Below are 22500 nucleotides of genomic sequence, written 5' to 3' on the forward strand. Positions count from 1 at the left end.
TATTCACCTTCCAATCACCATCATTATTATCATTATATCATTATCATTAGTTCCATCATTATCATGAGAGTGTTATCATCAGTATCATAAAATATTTCCTTCCTTAATATTTGTGGGGTTTTCTTGCCACATTCGTGCAGTAAAGATAAATATTATATTAAAGATAAATATTCGTGCAGTAAAGATCAATATAAATAAGTAAAGATAAATATAAGATATTCGTGCAGTAATTAAAGCTATTCTTTAGCCATTGAAACACGTGGTGTTGTTGAGCGTCTGCTAATTTCTTCAGAAAATCATATTGATATAAAATGATTTACACTTCTGTTTCAATGCAGTTAAAATATATAGTCTTCATAATGGAAAAAACATACACCTGATAAATGGTGTAACATAAACAAAACATGTCTTTCTTGTAGTAAATAAGCGTAAAATAAAAAACATCAAATATTGGTGGAACATGGGAGACATTACGTATGTCAAAGAAAACGGACCCGCCGTTCGGGGGGACTTAACTAAACTTTTATATTTCTAAATTTATTACTATCATTATTCATCATCACCATTATTATTATCATTGTTATCATAAATAAGTCATTACCATTATCATTAGTTCTATTATCATCATGAAAGTGTTATCATCAACATTATCAGTGATGATTACTTTATCATTAATATTGTTATCATTACCACCATTACATTATGAAACTTTTCATTATCGTCATTATTGTTGTTGCTTTTGTTGCCATTACTTTCTCCATTATCATCATTGTCTTTGTCATCACTGACAAAGACCTCGCAACAACAACACCAACAAAAGCATGTAGGAGAACAAGAACAGGATCACCATCAAAATAACAATAATGAGAAGAAGAAGGATGATAACAATTGATAATTTAGTAGAAATGGGAGTGACAATGATACTTATAGTAATGAAATAATAATGATAATATGAATAGGACCATTGATGATGATTATGATTAATGATGAGGATGATCATATTTCTTTTAAATAATGATGAAATAATAATGATATTATCATTAATAATTGAAATCATCATACTTATTATTATCAGAATTGTTATAACTAATTATTATAACATTTATATTATAAAGAAACAGAAAAATTTATTTATTTCTATTTTATAGAATAATCTATGAAAATATTTTATTGAAAAATTCATAGAATAAAGAAATAAATATCAATAAAATTAATGATAAAAGATGAAAAAGATTCCCTTATTAAATTATAACAATAATTGTTATAAATTCCATACAGACAAAGAAGAGAAAAGAAACAAAAGCAAAATTCTTCTGGCGCCTTTAAGAAGTCACTCGCTTTCCAATCGCCTTACCATCCTTAGCCTTGGCGTTCACTTCTCCGCCCTTCTCGAGGAGCGTCTCTGCAACAGCATGATGGCCGTCACGGGAAGCAAGGTGTAAGGGAGTCAAATCTGAGGGAGGAAGATGCTTGTGTTAGACGTCTGTTTGTGAGTAATGAGCGTGAGAAGGGAAGTGAGGATGACAATGCGAAGGTGAATGCGAGTGAGAATGACAATTAGAAGGTGAATGTGAGTGAGAATGACAATGAGAAGCTGAATGTGAGTGAGAATGACAATAAGGTGAATATGAGTGAGAATAAAAATGAAAAAGTGAAAGTGAGTGTGAATGAGAGTTAAAAGGTGAATATGAGTGAGAATGACAGTGAGGTGAATGTGAGTGAGAATGACAGTGAGAAGGTGAATATGTGTGAGAGTGACAGTGAAAAGGTGAATGAGTGAGAATGACAATGATAAGGGGAATGTGAGTGAGAATGACAGTGAGAAAGTGAATGTGAGTGAGAATGACAATGAGAAGGTGAATGTGAGTGAGAATGACAGTGAGAAGGTGAATATAAGTGAGAATGACAATGAGAAGCTGAATGTGAGTGAGAATGACAATAAGGTGAATATGAGTGAGAATGAAAATGAAAAAGTAAAAGTGAGTGTGAATGAGAGTTAAAAAGTGAATATGAGTGAGAATGACAGTGAGGTGAATGTGAGTGAGAATGACAGTGAGAAGGTGAATATGTGTGAGTGACAGTGAGAAGGTGAATGAGTGAGAATGACAATGATGAGGGGAATGTGAGTGAGAATGACAGTGAGAAAGTGAATGTGAATGAGAATGACAATCAGAAGGTGAATGTGAGTGAGAATGACAGTGAGCTGAATGTGAGTGAGAATGAAAATAAGGTGAAAGTGAGTGAGAATGAATATGAGAAAGTGAATATGAGTGAGAATGACAGTCAGAAGTTGAATATGAGTGAGAATGACAGTCAGAAGTTGAATGTGAGTGAAAATGATAACGATAAGGTGAATGTGAGTGAGAATAACAATGAGAAGGTGGATGTGAGTGAGAATGAAAATGAGAAGGTGAATGTGAGTGAGAATGACAATGAGAAGGTGAATGTGAGTGAGAATGACAGTGAGCTGAATGTAAGTGAGAATAAAAATAAGGTGAAAGTGAGTGAGAATGAATATGAGAAAGTGAATATGAGTGAGACTGACAGTGAAAAGCTGAATGTGAGTGATAATGAAAATGATAAGGTGAATGTGAGTGAGAATAAAAATGAGAAGGTGGATGTGAGTGAGAATGACAATGAGAAGGTGAATGTGAGTGAGAATGACAGTGAGAAGGTGAATGTGAATAAGAATGACAGTGAGAAAGTGAATGTGAATAAGAATGACAGTGAGAAGGTGAATGTGAGTGAGCATGACAATGAGGTGAATGTGAGTGAGAATGACATTGAGAAGATGAATATGACTGAGAATGAAAATAAGGTAATTATGAGTGAGAATGACAATGAGAAGGTGAATGTGAGTGAGAATGACAATGAGAAGGTGAATGTGAGTGAGAATGAAAGTTAGAAGGTGAATATGAGTGAAAATGAGAAGTTGAATGTGAGTCAGAATGAAAATGAGAAGGTGAATGTCAGTGTGAATGACAATGAGAAGATGAATGTGAGTGAGAATGATAGTGTAAAGGTGAATGTGAGTGAGAATGACAATGAGAAGGTGAATGTGAGTTACAATGACAATGAGAAGGTGAATGTGAGTGAGGATAACAATGAGAAGGTGAATGTAAGAGAGAATGACAATGAGAAGGTAAATAAGTTAGAATGACAATGAGAAGGTGAATGGCCGTTAAAGGAAGCACAGTGTAAGGGAGTTTCATCTGAGGGAGGAAGATGCTTCTGTTAGACGTTTGTTTGTGAGTAATGAGTGTGAGAAGGGAAGTGAGGATGACAATGCGAAGGTGAATGTGAGTGAGAATGACAGTAAGAAGGTGAATGCGAGTGAAAATGACAATGAGAAGGTGAATGTCAGTGAGAATGACAATGAGAAGGTGATTGTGAGGGAGAATGAGACTAGTTTTAGGAATGAGATTAATAGAGATGATTAGGGTGATAAGGGTAAGGGCTAGGAATAGTATGGATATTTTGAATATTAATAAAATTGCAAATACTAAGAATGTTAATGAAAATAAGAATTATGAAAAGGTATAGAAACAATGAGATAATGAGAAAGAATATTATAATGAAAATGAATGTTTGATAATCATTTATCAATAATATATAAATATTTTTTTATTACTATGATAATTATTGTAATTTTTATTGTTTTTATTATTATATTTACGAACACCATTGCAATAATAACAGTAATCATGATAGCTATAATGATAGCAATGGTAATAAAATGATAAAAAATATCAATCATAATGATAGAAATATTAGTGAAGATAATTATGACAATAACATGAATAATAATGATAATGAGGAAGATAAAAATAATAATGAAGATAATAATAATGATAATTCTTATAATAATGATAATTATATAATATTCATAATGATAATAATGATAATGAAAATATTAATGATGATAAAAATAATAACAGCAATGATGATTTCTAAAAATGATAATAACATAAAAATAATCATTATCATTAAAAATAATCATTATCATTAATGATAATTATAATTCATAATAAATCTATAATCATTTATAATCAATATTTAAAATATTCATTATAATAAGAATTATCATCATAATCAATAAATATTATTTCCATCATTACTGTTATTACTATCATTATTCACCTTCCAATCACCATCATTATTATCTTTATATCATTATCATTAGTTCCATCATTATCATGAGAGTGTTATCATCAGTATCATAAAATATTTCCTTCCTTAATATTTGTGGGGTTTTCTTGCCACATTCGTGCAGTAAAGATAAATATTATATTAAAGATAAATATTCGTGCAGTAAAGATAAATATTATATTAAAGATAAATATTCGTGCAGTAAAGATAAATATAAATAAGTAAAGACAAATATAAGATATTCGTGCAGTAAATAAAGATGTTCTTTAGCCATTGAAACACGTGGTGTTGTTGAGCGTCTGCTAATTTATTCAGAAAATCATATTGATATAAAATGATTTACACTTCTGTTTCAATGCAGTTAAAATATATAGTCTTCATAATGGAAAAACATACACCTGATAAATGGTGTAACATAAACAAAACATGTCTTTCTTGTAGTAAATAAGCGTAAAATAAAAAAACATCAAATATTGGTGGAACATGGGAGACATTACGTATGTCAAAGAAAACGGACTCGCCGTTAGGGGGGACTTAACTAAACTTTTATATTTCTAAATTTATTACTATCATTATTCATCATCACCATTATTATTATCATTGTTATCATAAATATGTCATTACCATTATCATTAGTTCTATTATCATCATGAAAGTGTTATCATCAACATTATCAGTGATGATTACTTTATCATTAATATTGTTATCATTACCACCATTACATTATGAAACTTTTCATTATCATCACTATTGTTATTGCTTTTGTTGCCATTACTTTCTCCATTATCATCATTGTCTTTGTCATCACTGACAAAGACCTCGCAACAACACCACCAACAAAAGCATGTAGGAGAACAAGAACAGGATCACCATCAAAATAACAATAATGAGAAGAAGGATGATAACAATTGATAATTTAGTAGAAATGGGAGTAACAATGATAGTTATAGTAATGAAATAATAATAAGAATATGAATAAGACCATTGATGATGATTATGATTGATGATGAGGATGATCATATTTCTTTTAGATAATCAGGAAAATAATAATGACAATGTCAGTAATAATTAAGATGATCATACTTATTATTATCATAATTATCATAACTAATCATTATAACATTTATAATATAAAGAAATATAGAAAAATCTATTTTTTTCTTAGTTATAAAATAATCTATGAAAATATTTTATTGAAAAATTCATAGAATAAAGAAATAAATATCAATAAAATTAATGATAAAAGATGAAAAAGATTCCCTTATTAAATTATAACAATAATTGTTATAAATTCCATACAGACAAAGAAGAGAAAAGAAACAAAAGCAAAATTCTTCTGGCGCCTTTAAGAAGTCACTCGCTTTCCAATCGCCTTACCAAATGGATTCTTGTCGTTCACTTTTCCGCCCTTCTCGAGGAGCGTCTTTGCAACAGCATGATGGCCGAACTGGGAAGCAAAGTGTAAGGGAGTCTCACCTGAGGGAGAAAGATGCTTGTGTTAGACGTCTGTTTGTGAGTAATGAGCGTGAGAAGGGAAGTGAGGATGACAATGCGAAGGTGAATGTGAGTGAGAATGACAACGAGAAGGTGAATGTCAGTGAGAATAACAATGAGAAGCTGAATGTGAGTGAGAATGACAGTGAGAAGGTGAATGTGAGGGAGAATGAGACTAGTTTTAGGAATGAGATTAATAGAGATGATTAGGGTGTTAAGGGTAAGGGCTAGGAATAGTATGGATATTTTGAATATTAATAAAATTGCAAATACTTAGAATGTTAATGAAAATAAGAATTATGAAAAGGTATAGAAACAAGAAGGAAAAGAAAAAATATATATATGTATGATAATGAGAAAGAATATTATAATGAAAATGAATGTTTGATAATTATTTATCAGTAATATATATATTATATATATATATATATATATATATATATATATATAATAATATAGATAATTATACAGAAATATAGAGTGACAAAGAGCAGGAGAATTATACATGTGGGGTTTTCTTGCCACATTCGTGCAGTAAATAAAGATGTTCTTTAGCCATTGAAACACGTGGTGTTTTTGACCGTCTGCTAATTTATTCAGAAAATCATATTGATATAAAATGATTTACACTTCTGTTTCAATGCAGTTAAAATATATAGTCTTCATAATGGAAAAACATACACCTGATAAATGGTGTAACATAAACAAAACATGTCTTTCTTCTAGTAAATAAGCGTAAAATAAAAAAACATCAAATATTGGTGGAACATGGGAGACATTACGTATGTCAAAGAAAACGGACCCGCCGTTCGGGGGGACTTAACTAAACTTTTTCATTTCTAAATTTATTACTATCATTATTCATCATCACCATTATTATTATCATTGTTATCATAAATATGTCATTACCATTATCATTAGTTCTATTATCATCATGAAAGTGTTATCATCAACATTATCAGTGATGATTACTTTATCATTAATATTGTTATCATTACCACCATCAACATTATGAAACTTTTCATTATCATCATTATTGTTGTTGCTTTTGTTGCCATTACTTTCTCCATTATCATCATTGTCTTTGTCATCACTGACAAAGACCTCGCAACAACACCACCAACAAAAGCATGTAGGAGAACAAGAACAGGATCACCATCAAAATAACAATAATGAGAAGAAGAAGGATGATAACAATTGATAATTTAATAGAAATGGGAGTAACAATGATAGTTATAGTAATGAAATAATAATGATAATATGAATAGGACCATTGATGATGATTATGATTGATGATGAGGATGATCATATTTCTTTTAGATAATCATGAAAATAATAATGATGATATCAATAATAATTGAAATAATCATACTTTTTATCATAATTGTTATAACTAATCATTATAAGTATAATATTTATAGTACAAAGAAATATATAAAATTTATTTATTTTTCTTTTATTGACTCTATTACAGAAATATTTTATAGAAAAGTTTGTAGAATAAAGAAATAAATATAAAGAATGAAAGAATCTTTTATAGAATCTTTTATAGAATATTTATGAAAAATTTATAGAATAAAAAAATAAATATAAAGAATGAATCAATAAAATTAATGATAAATGATGATAAAGGTTTCCTTATTAAATTATAACAATAATTGTTATAAATTTCCACAGAGATAAAGATGATAAAAGAAACAAAAGCAAAATTCTTCTGGTGCCTTTAAGAAGTCACTCGCTTTCCAATCGCCTTACCATCCTTAGCCTTGGCGTTCACTTCTCCGCCCTTCTCGAGGAGCGTCTCAGCAACAGCATGATGGCCGTTGCGGGAAGCCAAGTGTAAGGGAGTCCAAGCTGAGGGAGGAAGATGCTTCTGTTAGACGTCTGTTTGTGAGTAATGAATGTGAGAAGGGAAGTGAGGATGACAATGCGAAGGTCAACGTGAGTGAGAATGAAAGTGAGAAGGTGAATGTGAGTGAAAATGAGACTAGTTTTAGGAATGAGATTAATAGAGATGATTAGGGTGATAAGGGTAAGGGCTAGGAATAGTATGGATATTTTGAATATTAATAAAATTGCAAATACTTAGAATGTTAATGAAAATAAAAATTATGAAAAGGTATAGAAACAAGAAGGAAAAGAAAAAAATCTATATGTATGATAATGAGAAAGAATATTATAATGAAAATGAATGTTTGATAATTATGTATCAGTAATATATATATATTTATATATATAATATATATAATATAGAGAATTATACAGAAATATAGAGTGACAAAGAGTAGGAGAATTATACATGTGGGGTTTTCTTGCCACATTCGTGCAGTAAATAAAGATGTTCTTTAGCCATTGAAACACGTGGTGTTGTTGAGCGTCTGCTAATTTATTCAGAAAATCATATTGATATAAAATGATTTACACTTCTGTTTCAATGCAGTTAAAATATATAGTCTTCATAATGGAAAAAACATACACCTGATAAATGGTGTAACATAAACAAAACATGTCTTTCTTGTAGTAAATAAGCGTAAAATAAAAAACATCAAATATTGGTGGAACATGGGAGACATTACGTATGTCAAAGAAAACGGACCCGCCGTTCGGGGGGACTTAACTAAACTTTTTCATTTCTAAATTTATTACTATCATTATTCATCATCACCATTATTATTATCATTGTTATCATAAATATGTCATTACCATTATCATTAGTTCTATTATCATCATGAAAGTGTTATCATCAACATTATCAGTGATGATTACTTTATCATTAATATTGTTATCATTACCACCATCAACATTATGAAACTTTTCATTATCATCATTATTGTTGTTGCTTTTGTTGCCATTACTTTCTCCATTATCATCATTGTCTTTGTCATCACTGACAAAGACCTCGCAACAACACCACCAACAAAAGCATGTAGGAGAACAAGAACAGGATCACCATCAAAATAACAATAATGAGAAGAAGAAGGATGATAACAATTGATAATTTAATAGAAATGGGAGTAACAATGATAGTTATAGTAATGAAATAATAATGATAATATGAATAGCACCATTGATGATGATTATGATTGATGATGAGGATGATCATATTTCTTTTAGATAATCAGGAAAATAATAATGACAATGTCAGTAATAATTAAGATGATCATACTTATTATTATCATAATTATCATAACTAATCATTATAACATTTATAGTATAAAGAAATATATAAAAATTATTTATTTCTATTTTATAAAATAATCTATGAATTTTATTTTATGAAAAATTCATAGAATAAAAAATAAATGTCAATAAAATTAATGATAAATGATGATAAAGGTTTCGTTATTAAATTATAACAATAATTGTTATAAATTTCCACAAAGACAAAGATGAGAAAACAAAGAAAAGCAAAATTCTTCTGGTGCCTTTAAGAAGTCACTCGCTTTCCAATCACCTTACCATACTTCTTAGCCTTGGCGTTCACTTCTCCGCCCTTCTCGAGGAGCGTCTCTGCAACAGCATGATGGCCGTTCTGGGAAGCCAAGTGTAAGGGAGTCCAAGCTGAGGGAGGAAGATGCTTCTGTTAGACGTCTGTTTGTGAGTAATGAGCGTGAGAAGGGAAGTGAGGATGACAATGCGAAGGTGAATGTGAGTGAGGATGACAATGCGAAGGTGAATGTGAGGAAGAATGAGACTAGTTTTAGGAATGAGATTAATAGAGATGATTAGGGTGATAAGGGTAAGGGCTAGGAATAGTATGGATATTTTGAATATTAATAAAATTGCAAATACTTAGAATGTTAATGAAAATAAGAATTATGAAAAGGTCTAGAAACAAGAAGGAAAAGAAAAAAAATATATATGTATGATAATGAGAAAGAATATTAAAATGAAAATGAATGTTTGATAATTATTTATCAGTAATATATATATTTTATATATATACAATATATATAATATAGAGAATTATACAGAAATATAGAGTGACAAAGAGTAGGAGAATTATACATGTGGGGTTTTCTTGCCACATTCGTGCAGTAAATAAAGATGTTCTTTAGCCATTGAAACACGTGGTGTTGTTGAGCGTCTGCTAATTTATTCAGAAAATCATATTGATATAAAATGATTTACACTTCTGTTTCAACGCAGTTAAAATATATAGTCTTCATAATGGAAAAAACATACACCTGATAAATGGTGTAACATAAACAAAACATGTCTTTCTTGTAGTAAATAAGCGTAAAATAAAAAACATCAAATATTGGTGGAACATGGGAGACATTACGTATGTCAAAGAAAACGGACCCGCCGTTCGGGGGAACTTAACTAAACTTTTATATTTCTAAATTTATTACTATCATTATTCATCATCACCATTATTATTATCATTGTTATCATAAATATGTCATTACCATTATCATTAGTTCTATTATCATCATGAAAGTGTTATCATCAACATTATCAGTGATGATTACTTTATCATTAATATTGTTATCATTACCTTCATTAACATTATGAAACTTTTCATTATCATCACTATTGTTATTGCTTTTATTGCCATTACTTTCTCCATTATCATCATTGTCTTTGTCATCACTGACAAAGACCTCGCAACAACACCACCAACAAAAGCATGTAGGAGAACAAGAACAGGATCACCATCAAAATAACAATAATGAGAAGAAGAAGGATGATAACAATTGATAATTTAGTAGAAATGGGAGTAACAATGATAGTTATAGTAATGAAATAATAATGATAATATGAATAGGACCATTGATGATGATTATGATTGATGATGAGGATGATCATATTTCTTGTAGATAATCAGAAAAATAATAATGACAATGTCAGAAATAATTAAGATGATCATACTTATTATTATCATAATTATCATAACTAATCATCATAACATTTATAGTATAAAGAAATATAGAAAAATCTATTTATTTCTATTTTATAAAATAATCTATGAATTTTTTTTACTGAAAAATTCATAGAATAAAGAAATAAATATCAATAAAATTAATGATAAAAGATGAAAAAGATTCCCTTATTAAATCATAACAATAATTGTCATAAAATTCCATACAGACAAAGATGAGAAAAGAAACAAAAGCAAAATTCTTCTGGCGCCTTTAAGAAGTCACTCGCTTTCCAATCGCCTTACCATCCTTAGTCTTGGCGTTCACTTCTCCGCCCTTCTCGAGGAGCGTCTCAGCAACAGCATGATGGCCGTTCAAGGAAGCAAGGTGTAAGGGAGTCAGACCTGAGGGAGGAAGATGCTTCTGTTAGACGTCTGTTTGTGAGTAATGAGCGTGAGAAGGGAAGTGAGGATGACAATGCGAAGGTGATTGGGAGTGAGAATTACAGGAAGAAGGTGAATGTGAGTGAGAATGACAGTAAGAAAGTGAAGGCGAGTGAAAATGACAATGAGAAGATGAATGTCAGTGAGAATAACAATCAGAAGGTGAATGTGAGTGAGAATGACAATGAGGTGATTGCGAGGGAGAATGAGACTAGTTTTAGGAATGAGATTAATAGAGATGATTAGGGTGATAAGGGTAAGGGCTAGGAATAGTATGGATATTTTGAATATTAATAAAATTGCAAATACTTAGAATGTTAATGAAAATAAGAATTATGAAAAGGTATAGAAACAAGAAGGAAAAGAAAAATAAATATATGTATGATAATGAGAAAGAATATTATAATGAAAATGAATGTTTGATAATTATTTATCAGTGATATATATATTTTTTATTACCATGATAATTATTGTAATTTTTATTGTTTTTATTATTATATTTATGAAGACCATTGCAATAATAACAGTAATCATGATAGCTATAATGATAGCAATGGTAATAAAATGATAAAAAAATATCAATCATAATGATAGAAATATTAGTAAAGATAATTATGACAATAACATGAATGATAATGATAATGATGAAGATAAAAATAATAATGAAGATAATAATAATGATAATTCTAATAATAATGATAATTATATAATATTCATAATGATAATAATGATAATGAAAATATTAATGATGATAAAAATAATAACAGCAATGATGATTTCTAAAAATGATAATAACAAAAATAATCATTATCACTAAAAATAATCATTATCATTAATGATAATTACAATTCAAAAACAAATTATAATCATTTATAATCAATATTTAAAATATTCAATATAATAAGAATTATCATAATAATCAATGAATATTATTTCCATCATTACTGTTATTACTATCATTATTCACCTTCCAATCACCATCATTATTATCATTATATCATTATCATTAGTTCCATCATTATCATGAGAGTGTTATCATCAGTATCATAAAATATTTCCTTCCTTAATATTTGTGGGGTTTTCTTGCCACATTCGTGCAGTAAAGATAAATATTATATTAAAGATAAATATTCGTGCAGTAAAGATAAATATTATATCAAAGATAAATATTCGTGCAGTAAAGATAAATATTATATTAAAGATAAATATTCGTGCAGTAAAGATAAATATAAATAAGTAAAGACAAATATAAGATATTCGTGCAGTAAAGATCAATATAAATAAGTAAAGATAAATATAAGATATTCTTGCAGTAATTAAAGATGTTCTTTAGCCATTGAAACACGTGGTGGTGTTGAGCGTCTGCTAATTTCTTCAGAAAATCATATTGATATAAAATGATTTACACTTCTGTTTCAATGCAGTTAAAATATATAGTCTTCATAATGGAAAAACATACACCTGATAAATGGTGTAACATAAACAAAACATGTCTTTCTTGTAGTAAATAAGCGTAAAATAAAAAACATCAAAATATTGGTGGAACATGGGAGACATTACGTATGTCAAAGAAAACGGACCCGCCGTTCGGGGGGACTTAACTAAACTTTTTCATTTCTAAATTTATTACTATCATTATTCATCATCACCATTATTATTATCATTGTTATCATAAATATGTCATTACCATTAGCATTAGTTCTATTATCATCATGAAAGTGTTATCATCAACATTATCAGTGATGATTACTTTATCATTAATATTGTTATCATTACCACCATCAACATTATGAAACTTTTCATTATCATCATTATTGTTGTTGCTTTTGTTGCCATTACTTTCTCCATTATCATCATTGTCATCACTGACAAAGACCTCGCAACAACACCACCAACAAAAGCATGTAGGAGAACAAGAACAGGATCACCATCAAAATAACAATAATGAGAAGAAGAAGGATGATAACAATTGATAATTTAGTAGAAATGGGAGTAACAATGATATTTATAGTAATGAAATAATAATGATAATATGAATAGCACCATTGATGATGATTATGATTGATGATCAGGATGATCATATTTCTTATAAATAATCAGGAAAATAATAATGACAATGTCAGTAATAATTAAGATGATCATACTTATTATTATCATAATTATTATAACTAATCATTATAACATTTATAGTATAAAGAAATATAGAAAAATCTATTTTTTTTCTTAGTTATAAAATAATCTATGAAAATATTTCATTGAAAAATTCATAGAATAAAGAAATAAATATCAATAAAATTAATGATAAAAGATGATAAAGATTCCCTAATCAAATTATAACAATAATTGTTATAAATTCCATAAAGACAAAAAAGAGAAAAGAAACAAAAGCAAAATTCTTCTGGTGCCTTTAAGAAGTCACTCGCTTTCCAATCGCCTTACACTTCTCACTCTTGGCGTTCACTTCTCCGCCCTTCTCGAGGAGCGTCTCTACAACAGCATGATGGCCTTTCTCGGAAGCCCAGTGTAAGGGAGTCCCACCTGAGGGAGGAAGATGCTTCTGTTAGACATCTGTTTGTGAGTAATGAGCGTGAGAAGGGAAGTGAGGATGACAATGCGAAGGTGAATGTGAGTGAGAATAAACATGAGAAGGTGAATGAGTGAGAATGACAATGTGAATGTGAGTGAGTGAGAATGACAGTAAGAAGGTGAATGCGAGTGAAAATGAGACTAGATTTTAGGAATGATTAAGGTGATAAGGATAAGGGCTAGGAATAGTATGAATATTTTGAATATTAATAAAATTGCAAATAATAAGAAAGTTACTGAAAATAACAATTAGGAAAAGGCATAGAAATGAGAAGGAAAAAAATGCGTATGATGATAAGAAGGAATATTTTAATGAAAAAGAACGTTTGATAATCATTTATCAAAAAAAAAAAAAAAAAAATATTACTATGATAATTTTTGTAATTTTTATTGTTTTTATTATTATATTTACGAAGACCATTTCAATAATAACAGTAATCATGATAGCTATAATGATAGCAATGGTAATAAAATGATACAAACATATCAATCATAATGATAGAAATATTGGTAAAGATAATTATGAGAATAACATGAATAATAATGATAATGAGGAAGATAAAAATAATAATGAAGATAATAATAATGATAATTCTAATAATAATGATAATTATATAATATTAATAATGATAATAATGATATTGAAAATATTAATGACGATAAAAATAATAACAGCAATGATGATTTCTAAAAATGATAATAACATAAAAATAATCATTATCATTAAAAATAATCATTATCATTAATGATAATTACAATTCATAATAAATTTATAATCATTTATAATCAATATTTAAAATATTCATTATAATAAGAATTATCATCATAATCAATAAATATTATTTCCATCATTACTGTTATTACTATCATTATTCACCTTCCAATCACCATCATTATTATCATTATATCATTATCATTAGTTCCATCATTATCATGAGAGTGTTATCATCAGTATCATAAAATATTTCCTTCCTTAATATTTGTGGGGTTTTCTTGCCACATTCGTGCAGTAAAGATAAATATTATATTAAAGATAAATATTCGTGCAGTAAAGATAAATATAAATAAGTAAAGACAAATATAAGATATTCGTGCAGTAAAGATCAATATAAATAAGTAAAGATAAATATAAGATATTCTTGCAGTAAATAAAGATGTTCTTTAGCCATTGAAACACGTGGTGGTGTTGACCGTCTGCTAATTTATTCAGAAAATCATATTGATATAAAATGATTTACACTTCTGTTTCAATGCAGTTAAAATATATAGTCTTCATAATGGAAAAACATACACCTGATAAATGGTGTAACATAAACAAAACATGTCTTTCTTGTAGTAAATAAGCGTAAAATAAAAAACATCAAATATTGGTGGAACATGGGAGACATTACGTATGTCAAAGAAAACGGACTCGCCGTTAGGGGGGACTTAACTAAATTTTATATTTCTAAATTTATTACTATCATTATTCATCATCACCATTATTATTATTATTGTTATCATAAATATGTCATTACCATTATCATTAGTTCTCTTATCATCATGAAAGTGTTATCATCAACATTATCAGTGATGATTACATTATCATTAATATTGTTATCATTACCACCATCAACATTATGAAACTTTTCATTATCATCATTATTGTTGTTGCTTTTGTTGCCATTACTTTCTCCATTATCATCATTGTCTTTGTCATCACTGACAAAGACCTCGCAACAACAACACCAACAAAAGCATGTAGGAGAACAAGAACAGGATCACCATCAAAATAACAATAATGAGAGGAAGGATGATAACAATTGATAATTTAGTAGAAATGGGAGTAACAATGATAGTTATAGTAATGAAATAATAATGATAATATGAATAGGACCATTGATGATGATTATGATTAATGATGAGGATGATCATATTTCTTTTAGATAATCATGAAATAATAATATTATCAATAATAATTGAAATCATCATACTTATTATTATCAGAATTGTTATAACTAATCATTATAACATATATATTATAAAGAAACAGAAAAATCTATTTATTTCTATTTTATAGAATAATCTATGAAAAAAAAAATATTGAAAAATTCATAGAATAAAAAAATAAATATCAATAAAAATAATGATAAAAGATGAAAAACATTCCCTAATCAAATTATAACAATAATTGTTATAAATTCCATACAGACAAAGAAGAGAAAAGAAACAAAAGCAAAATTCTTCTGGCGCCTTTAAGAAGTCACTCGCTTTCCAATCGCCTTACCATTCTTAGCCTTGGCGTTCACTTCTCCGCCCTTCTCAAGGAGCGTCTCTGCAACAGCATGATGGCCGTTCCAGGAAGCCCAGTGTAAGGGAGTCTTATCTGAGGGAGGAAGATGCTTGTGTTAGACGTCTGTTTGTGAGTAATGAGCGTGAGAAGGGAAGTGAGGATGACAATGCAAAGGTGAATGTGAGTGAGAATGAAAATAAGAAGGTGAATGAGTGAGAATGACAATGAGAAGGTGAATGTGAGTGAGGATGACAATGAGAAGGTGAATGTGAGTGAGAATGACAATAAGGTGAATATGAGTGAGAATAAAAATGAAAAAGTGAAAGTGAGTGTGAATGAGAGTTAAAAGGTGAATATGAGTGAGAATGACAGTGAGGTGAATGTGAGTGAGAATGACAGTGAGAAGGTGAATATGTGTGAGAGTGACAGTGAGAAGGTGAATGAGTGAGAATGACAATGATAAGGGGAATGTGAGTGAGAATGACAGTGAGAAAGTGAATGTGAGTGAGAATGACAATGAGAAGGTGAATGTGAGTGAGAATGACAGTGAGAAGGTGAATATAAGTGAGAATGACAATGATAAGCTGAATGTGAGTGAGAATGACAATAAGGTGAATATGAGTGAGAATGAAAATGAAAAAGTGAAAGTGAGTGTGAATGAGAGTTAAAAAGTGAATATGAGTGAGAATGACAGTGAGGTGAATATGAGTGAGAATGACAGTGAGAAGGTGAATATGTGTGAGTGACAGTGAGAAGGTGAATGAGTGAGAATGACAATGATGAGGGGAATGTGAGTGAGAATGACAGTGAGAAAGTGAATGTGAATGAGAATGACAATGAGAAGGTGAATGTGAGTGAGAATGACAGTGAGCTGAATGTGAGAGAGAATGAAAATAAGGTGAAAGTGAGTCAGAATGAATATGAGAAAGTGAATATGAGTGAGAATGACAGTCAGAAGTTGAATGTGAGTGAAAATGATAATGATAAGGTGAATGTGAGTGAGAATAAGAATGAGAAGGTGGATGTGAGTGAGAATGAAAATGAGAAGGTGAATGTGAGTGAGAATGACAATGAGAAGGTGAATGTGAGTGAGAATGACAGTGAGCTGAATGTGAGTGAGAATAAAAATAAGGTGAAAGTGAGTGAGAATGAATATGAGAAAGTGAATATGAGTGAGACTGACAGTGAGAACCTGAATGTGAGTGATAATGAGAATGATCAGGTGAATGTGAGTGAGAATAAAAATGAGAAGGTGGATGTGAGTGAGAATGACAATGAGAAGGTGAATGTGAGTGAGAATGACAGTGAGAAGGTGAATGTGAATAAGAATGACAGTGAGAAAGTGAATGTGAATAAGAATGACAGTGAGAAGGTGAATGTGAGTGACCATGACAATGAGAAGATGAATATGACTGAGAATGAAAATAAGGTAATTATGAGTGAGAATGACAATGAGAAGGTGAATGTGAGTGAGAATGACAATGAGAAGGTGAATGTGAGTGAGAATGAAAGTTAGAAGGTGAATGTGAGTGAAAATGAGAAGTTGAATGTGAGTCAGAATGAAAATGAGAAGGTGAATGTCAGTGTGAATGACAATGAGAAGATGAATGTGAGTGAGAATGAAAAGCAGAAAGTGAATGTGAGTGAAAATGAAAATGAGGTGAATGTGAGTGAGAATGACAATGAGAAGGATAATATGAATGAGAATGAAAGTGAGAAGGTGGATGTGAGTGAGAATGACAATGAGAAGGTGAATGCGAGTGGGAATGACATGAGAAGGTGAGTGTGAGTGAAAATGACAATGCGAATGTGAATGTGAGAGAGAATGATAACGAGAAGGTGAATGTGAGTGAGAATAACAATGTGAAGGTGAAAGTGAGTGAAAATGATAATGATAAGGTGAATGTGATTGAGAATGACAGTGAGAAGGTGAATGTGAGTAGGAATGACAATGAGAAGGTGAATGTGGATGAGAATGAGAATGCAAAGGTGAATGTGAGTGAGAATGACAATGAGAAGGTGAATGTAAGTGAGAATGACAGTGAGAAGATCAATGTGAGTGAAAATGACAATAAGAAAGTGAATGTGAGTGAGAAAGACAATGAGAAGCTGAAGGTGAGTGAGAATGAAAATGAGAATGTGAAAGTGAGTGTGAATGACAATTAAAAGGTGAATGTGAATGAGAATGACAGTGAGGTGAATGTGGGTGAGAATGAAAATGAGGTGAATGTGAGTGAGAATGAAAATAAGGTGAATGTGAGTGAAAATGACAGTGAGAATGTGAATGTGAGTGAGATTGACAATGAGAAGGTGAATGTGAGTGAGAATGACGGTGAGAAGGTGAATGTGAGTGAAAATGATAATGAGAAGGTGAATGTGAGTAGAATGACAGTGAGAAAGGGAATGTGAGTGAGAAATATAATAAGAAGGGGAATTTGAGTGAGAATGACAATCAGAATGTAAATGTGAGTTAAAATGCTAATGAAAAGGTGAATGTGAGTAAGAAGGACAATGAAAAGATGAATGTGAGTGAGAATGACAATGAGAAGTTGAATGCGAGTGAGAATGGCAATGAGAATGTGAGTGAGTGAGAATGACAATGAAAAGGTGAATGTGAGTGAGAGTGAGAATGAAAATGAGAAGGTGAATGTGAGTGAGAATGACAGTGAGCTGAATGTGAGAGAGAATGAAAATAAGGTGAAAGTGAGTCAGAATGAATATGAGAAAGTGAATATGAGTGAGAATGACAGTCAGAAGTTGAATGTGAGTGAAAATGATAATGATAAGGTGAATGTGAGTGAGAATAAGAATGAGAAGGTGGATGTGAGTGAGAATGAAAATGAGAAGGTGAATGTGAGTGAGAATGACAATGAGAAGGTGAATGTGAGTGAGAATGACAGTGAGCTGAATGTGAGTGAGAATAAAAATAAGGTGAAAGTGAGTGAGAATGAATATGAGAAAGTGAATATGAGTGAGACTGACAGTGAGAACCTGAATGTGAGTGATAATGAGAATGATCAGGTGAATGTGAGTGAGAATAAAAATGAGAAGGTGGATGTGAGTGAGAATGACAATGAGAAGGTGAATGTGAGTGAGAATGACAGTGAGAAGGTGAATGTGAATAAGAATGACAGTGAGAAAGTGAATGTGAATAAGAATGACAGTGAGAAGGTGAATGTGAGTGACCATGACAATGAGAAGATGAATATGACTGAGAATGAAAATAAGGTAATTATGAGTGAGAATGACAATGAGAAGGTGAATGTGAGTGAGAATGACAATGAGAAGGTGAATGTGAGTGAGAATGAAAGTTAGAAGGTGAATGTGAGTGAAAATGAGAAGTTGAATGTGAGTCAGAATGAAAATGAGAAGGTGAATGTCAGTGTGAATGACAATGAGAAGATGAATGTGAGTGAGAATGAAAATGAGAAAGTGAATGTGAGTGAAAATGAAAATGAGGTGAATGTGAGTGAGAATGACAATGAGAAGGATAATATGAATGAGAATGAAAGTGAGAAGGTGGATGTGAGTGAGAATGACAATGAGAAGGTGAATGCGAGTGGGAATGACATGAGAAGGTGAGTGTGAGTGAAAATGACAATGCGAATGTGAATGTGAGAGAGAATGATAACGAGAAGGTGAATGTGAGTGAGAATAACAATGTGAAGGTGAAAGTGAGTGAAAATGATAATGATAAGGTGAATGTGATTGAGAATGACAGTGAGAAGGTGAATGTGAGTAGGAATGACAATGAGAAGGTGAATGTGGATGAGAATGAGAATGCAAAGGTGAATGTGAGTGAGAATGACAATGAGAAGGTGAATGTAAGTGAGAATGACAGTGAGAAGATCAATGTGAGTGAAAATGACAATAAGAAAGTGAATGTGAGTGAGAAAGACAATGAGAAGCTGAAGGTGAGTGAGAATGAAAATGAGAATGTGAAAGTGAGTGTGAATGACAATTAAAAGGTGAATGTGAATGAGAATGACAGTGAGGTGAATGTGGGTGAGAATGAAAATGAGGTGAATGTGAGTGAGAATGAAAATAAGGTGAATGTGAGTGAAAATGACAGTGAGAATGTGAATGTGAGTGAGATTGACAATGAGAAGGTGAATGTGAGTGAGAATGACGGTGAGAAGGTGAATGTGAGTGAAAATGATAATGAGAAGGTGAATGTGAGTAGAATGACAGTGAGAAAGGGAATGTGAGTGAGAAATATAATAAGAAGGGGAATTTGAGTGAGAATGACAATCAGAATGTAAATGTGAGTTAAAATGCTAATGAAAAGGTGAATGTGAGTAAGAAGGACAATGAAAAGATGAATGTGAGTGAGAATGACAATGAGAAGTTGAATGCGAGTGAGAATGGCAATGAGAATGTGAGTGAGTGAGAATGACAATGAAAAGGTGAATGTGAGTGAGAGTGAGAATGAAAATGAGAAGGTGAATGTGAGTGAGAATGACATAAGAAGGAGAATACGAGTGAGAATGACAATGAGAAGGTGAATCAGTGAGAATGACAATGAGAAGGTGAATGAGAGTAGGAATGACAAAGAGAAGGTGAATGTGGATGGGAATGAGATTGAAAAGGTGAATGTGAGTGAGAATGACAATGCGAAGGTGAATGTGAGTGAGAATGACAATGAGAAGGGAAATGTGAATGAGAATGACATGAGAAGGTGAATCAGTGAGAATGACAATGAGAAGGTGAATGTGAGTAAGAATGATAGAGAAGGTGAATGAGTGAGAATGACAATGAGAAGGTGAATGTGAGTGAGAATGACAATGAGAAGGTGAATGTGAGTGAGAATGATGATGAGAAGGTGAATGAGTGAGAAAGATTATGAGAAGGTGAATGAGTAAGAATGACAATGAGAAGGTGAATGAGTGAGAATGATAATGAGAAGGTGAATGAGTGAGAATGACAATGAGAAGGTGAATGTGAGTAGGAATGACAATGAGAAGGTGAATGTGGATGAGAATGACAATGAAAAGATGAATGTGAGTGAGAATGACAATGAGAAGGTGAATGTGAGTGAGAATGACAATGAGAAGGTGAATGACTGAGAATGACAATGAGAAGGTGAATGACTGAGAATGACAATGAGAAGGTGAATGTGAGTGAGAATGACAATGAGAAGGTGAATGTGAGTGAGAATGACAATGAGAAGGTGAATGTGAGTGAGAATGACAGTGAGAAGGTGAATGTGAGTGAGAATGACAATGAGAAGGTGAATGTGAATGACAATAAGAAGGTGAATGTGAGTGAGTGAGAATGAGAATGAGAAGGTGAATGTGAGTGAGAATGACAATGAGAAGGTGAATATGAGTAGGAATGACTATGAGAAGGTGAATGTGAGTAGGAATGACAATGAGAAAGTGAATGTGAGGATGGCAGTGAAAGGTGAAAGTGAGTGAGAATGACAATGAGAAGGTGAATGTGAGTGGGAATGACAGTGAGAAGGTTAATGTGAGTGAGAATGACAATGAGAAGGTGAATGTGAGGATGGCAGTGAAAGGTGAAATTGAGTGAGAATGACAATGAAAAGGTGAATGTGTGAGAATGACAGTGAGAAGGTGAATGTGAGATAGAATGACAATGAGAAGGTGAATGTGAGTGAGAATGACAATGAGAAGGTGAATGTGAATGAGAATGACAGTGAGATGGTGAATGTAAGTGACAATGACAATGAGAAGGTGAATGTGATTGAGAATGAGAATGAGACGGTGAATATGAGTGAGAATGACAATGAGAAGGTGAATGTGAATGAGAATGACTGTGAGATAATGATCATAATAATATTAGTAATGGAAATAATAATGATGATATCAATTATGTTGATAATAATAATTTATAAAAATAACAACAACAATGAATGGCAATGAATATTATCATTATATCTAGAGATGTAAGAACTATTATAAAATTATTATGAGGGAATTAATAGATGACTTACAATAGAAGGATATAATGACAAATGGAAGGGAGATAGATGTTAACAAGAATTAACATGATAATGACAATGTTAATGATACTTGGAATGAGGGTGTAAGTAAATGATAATGATTAAAAAGGACGCATATAATGCCAATGTAAAGGAATATTAATATGACAGTGATAGTGACAGTGAAAGAATTGAAATGAGAATCCAAAATATCATTAAGGGAAAGTTAAAATGACAATGATATGAATAAAGAAAGTGATCACATTGTCTGCTACAAAAATATAAAGTTATTATTATAATGAGAATAAGTATCAGCAAGATGAAAAAAACAATGATATTATTTCCTGAAAGATATAAGAATAATTTGGAAAGTGGTTACAAGGATGAATAGAACTAGAACAAGAAAAACAATTCACGGAGTGGAAAGAGATTGGGAACAACACTTATGATGAGAATGAGAAGAAAAAGGAGTGACAAGGCTACTCAATATTCTTAGGAATGAGAATGAAAAAGAGAATGAAAAAAAATATTAGTGAGAATGATAAAGGACAAAGAGAATAGGAAGGAGAAAGATAATGAAAATTATTGATATAAAGACAATTAATAAAGATGAGACTTGGATAGATAATTTAAATAATAATGCATCATCTTCGTGTCCGTCGGAAAGGCATTACTCGGCAGCTGCCTCTAGAACACCCAACACTCTCTCTCCTCTACTTCGAACCAAGCATGGGAGGATTGAGGCGA

General features: G+C 31.0%; 2 protein-coding genes across 2 annotated transcripts in view; one reads left to right on the top strand and one right to left on the bottom strand.

Annotated features, from left to right (window-relative positions):
• The window catches only part of LOC122246354 (uncharacterized), a 1434769-nt gene that overhangs the window by 754438 nt on the left and 657831 nt on the right, over window positions 1-22500 (top strand). The gene's annotated exons all lie outside the window — the stretch shown is intronic.
• LOC122263496 (uncharacterized) overlaps window positions 1-22500 on the bottom strand; it is a 1386165-nt gene that overhangs the window by 482775 nt on the left and 880890 nt on the right. Inside the window, exons 18-19 of the mRNA XM_086535287.1 lie at window positions 15804-15902; window positions 5527-5625 (exon numbers count right to left, since the gene is read on the bottom strand). Of these exons, the coding sequence (XP_086391413.1) occupies window positions 5527-5625; window positions 15804-15902 (198 nt within the window). The remainder of the gene's footprint in view (window positions 1-5526; window positions 5626-15803; window positions 15903-22500) is intronic.

This window comes from Penaeus japonicus, unplaced genomic scaffold (assembly GCF_977035675.1).
Source record: "Penaeus japonicus unplaced genomic scaffold, GWHDUDI00000001_assembly GWHDUDI00000043, whole genome shotgun sequence".
NCBI lineage: Eukaryota > Metazoa > Arthropoda > Malacostraca > Decapoda > Penaeidae > Penaeus > Penaeus japonicus.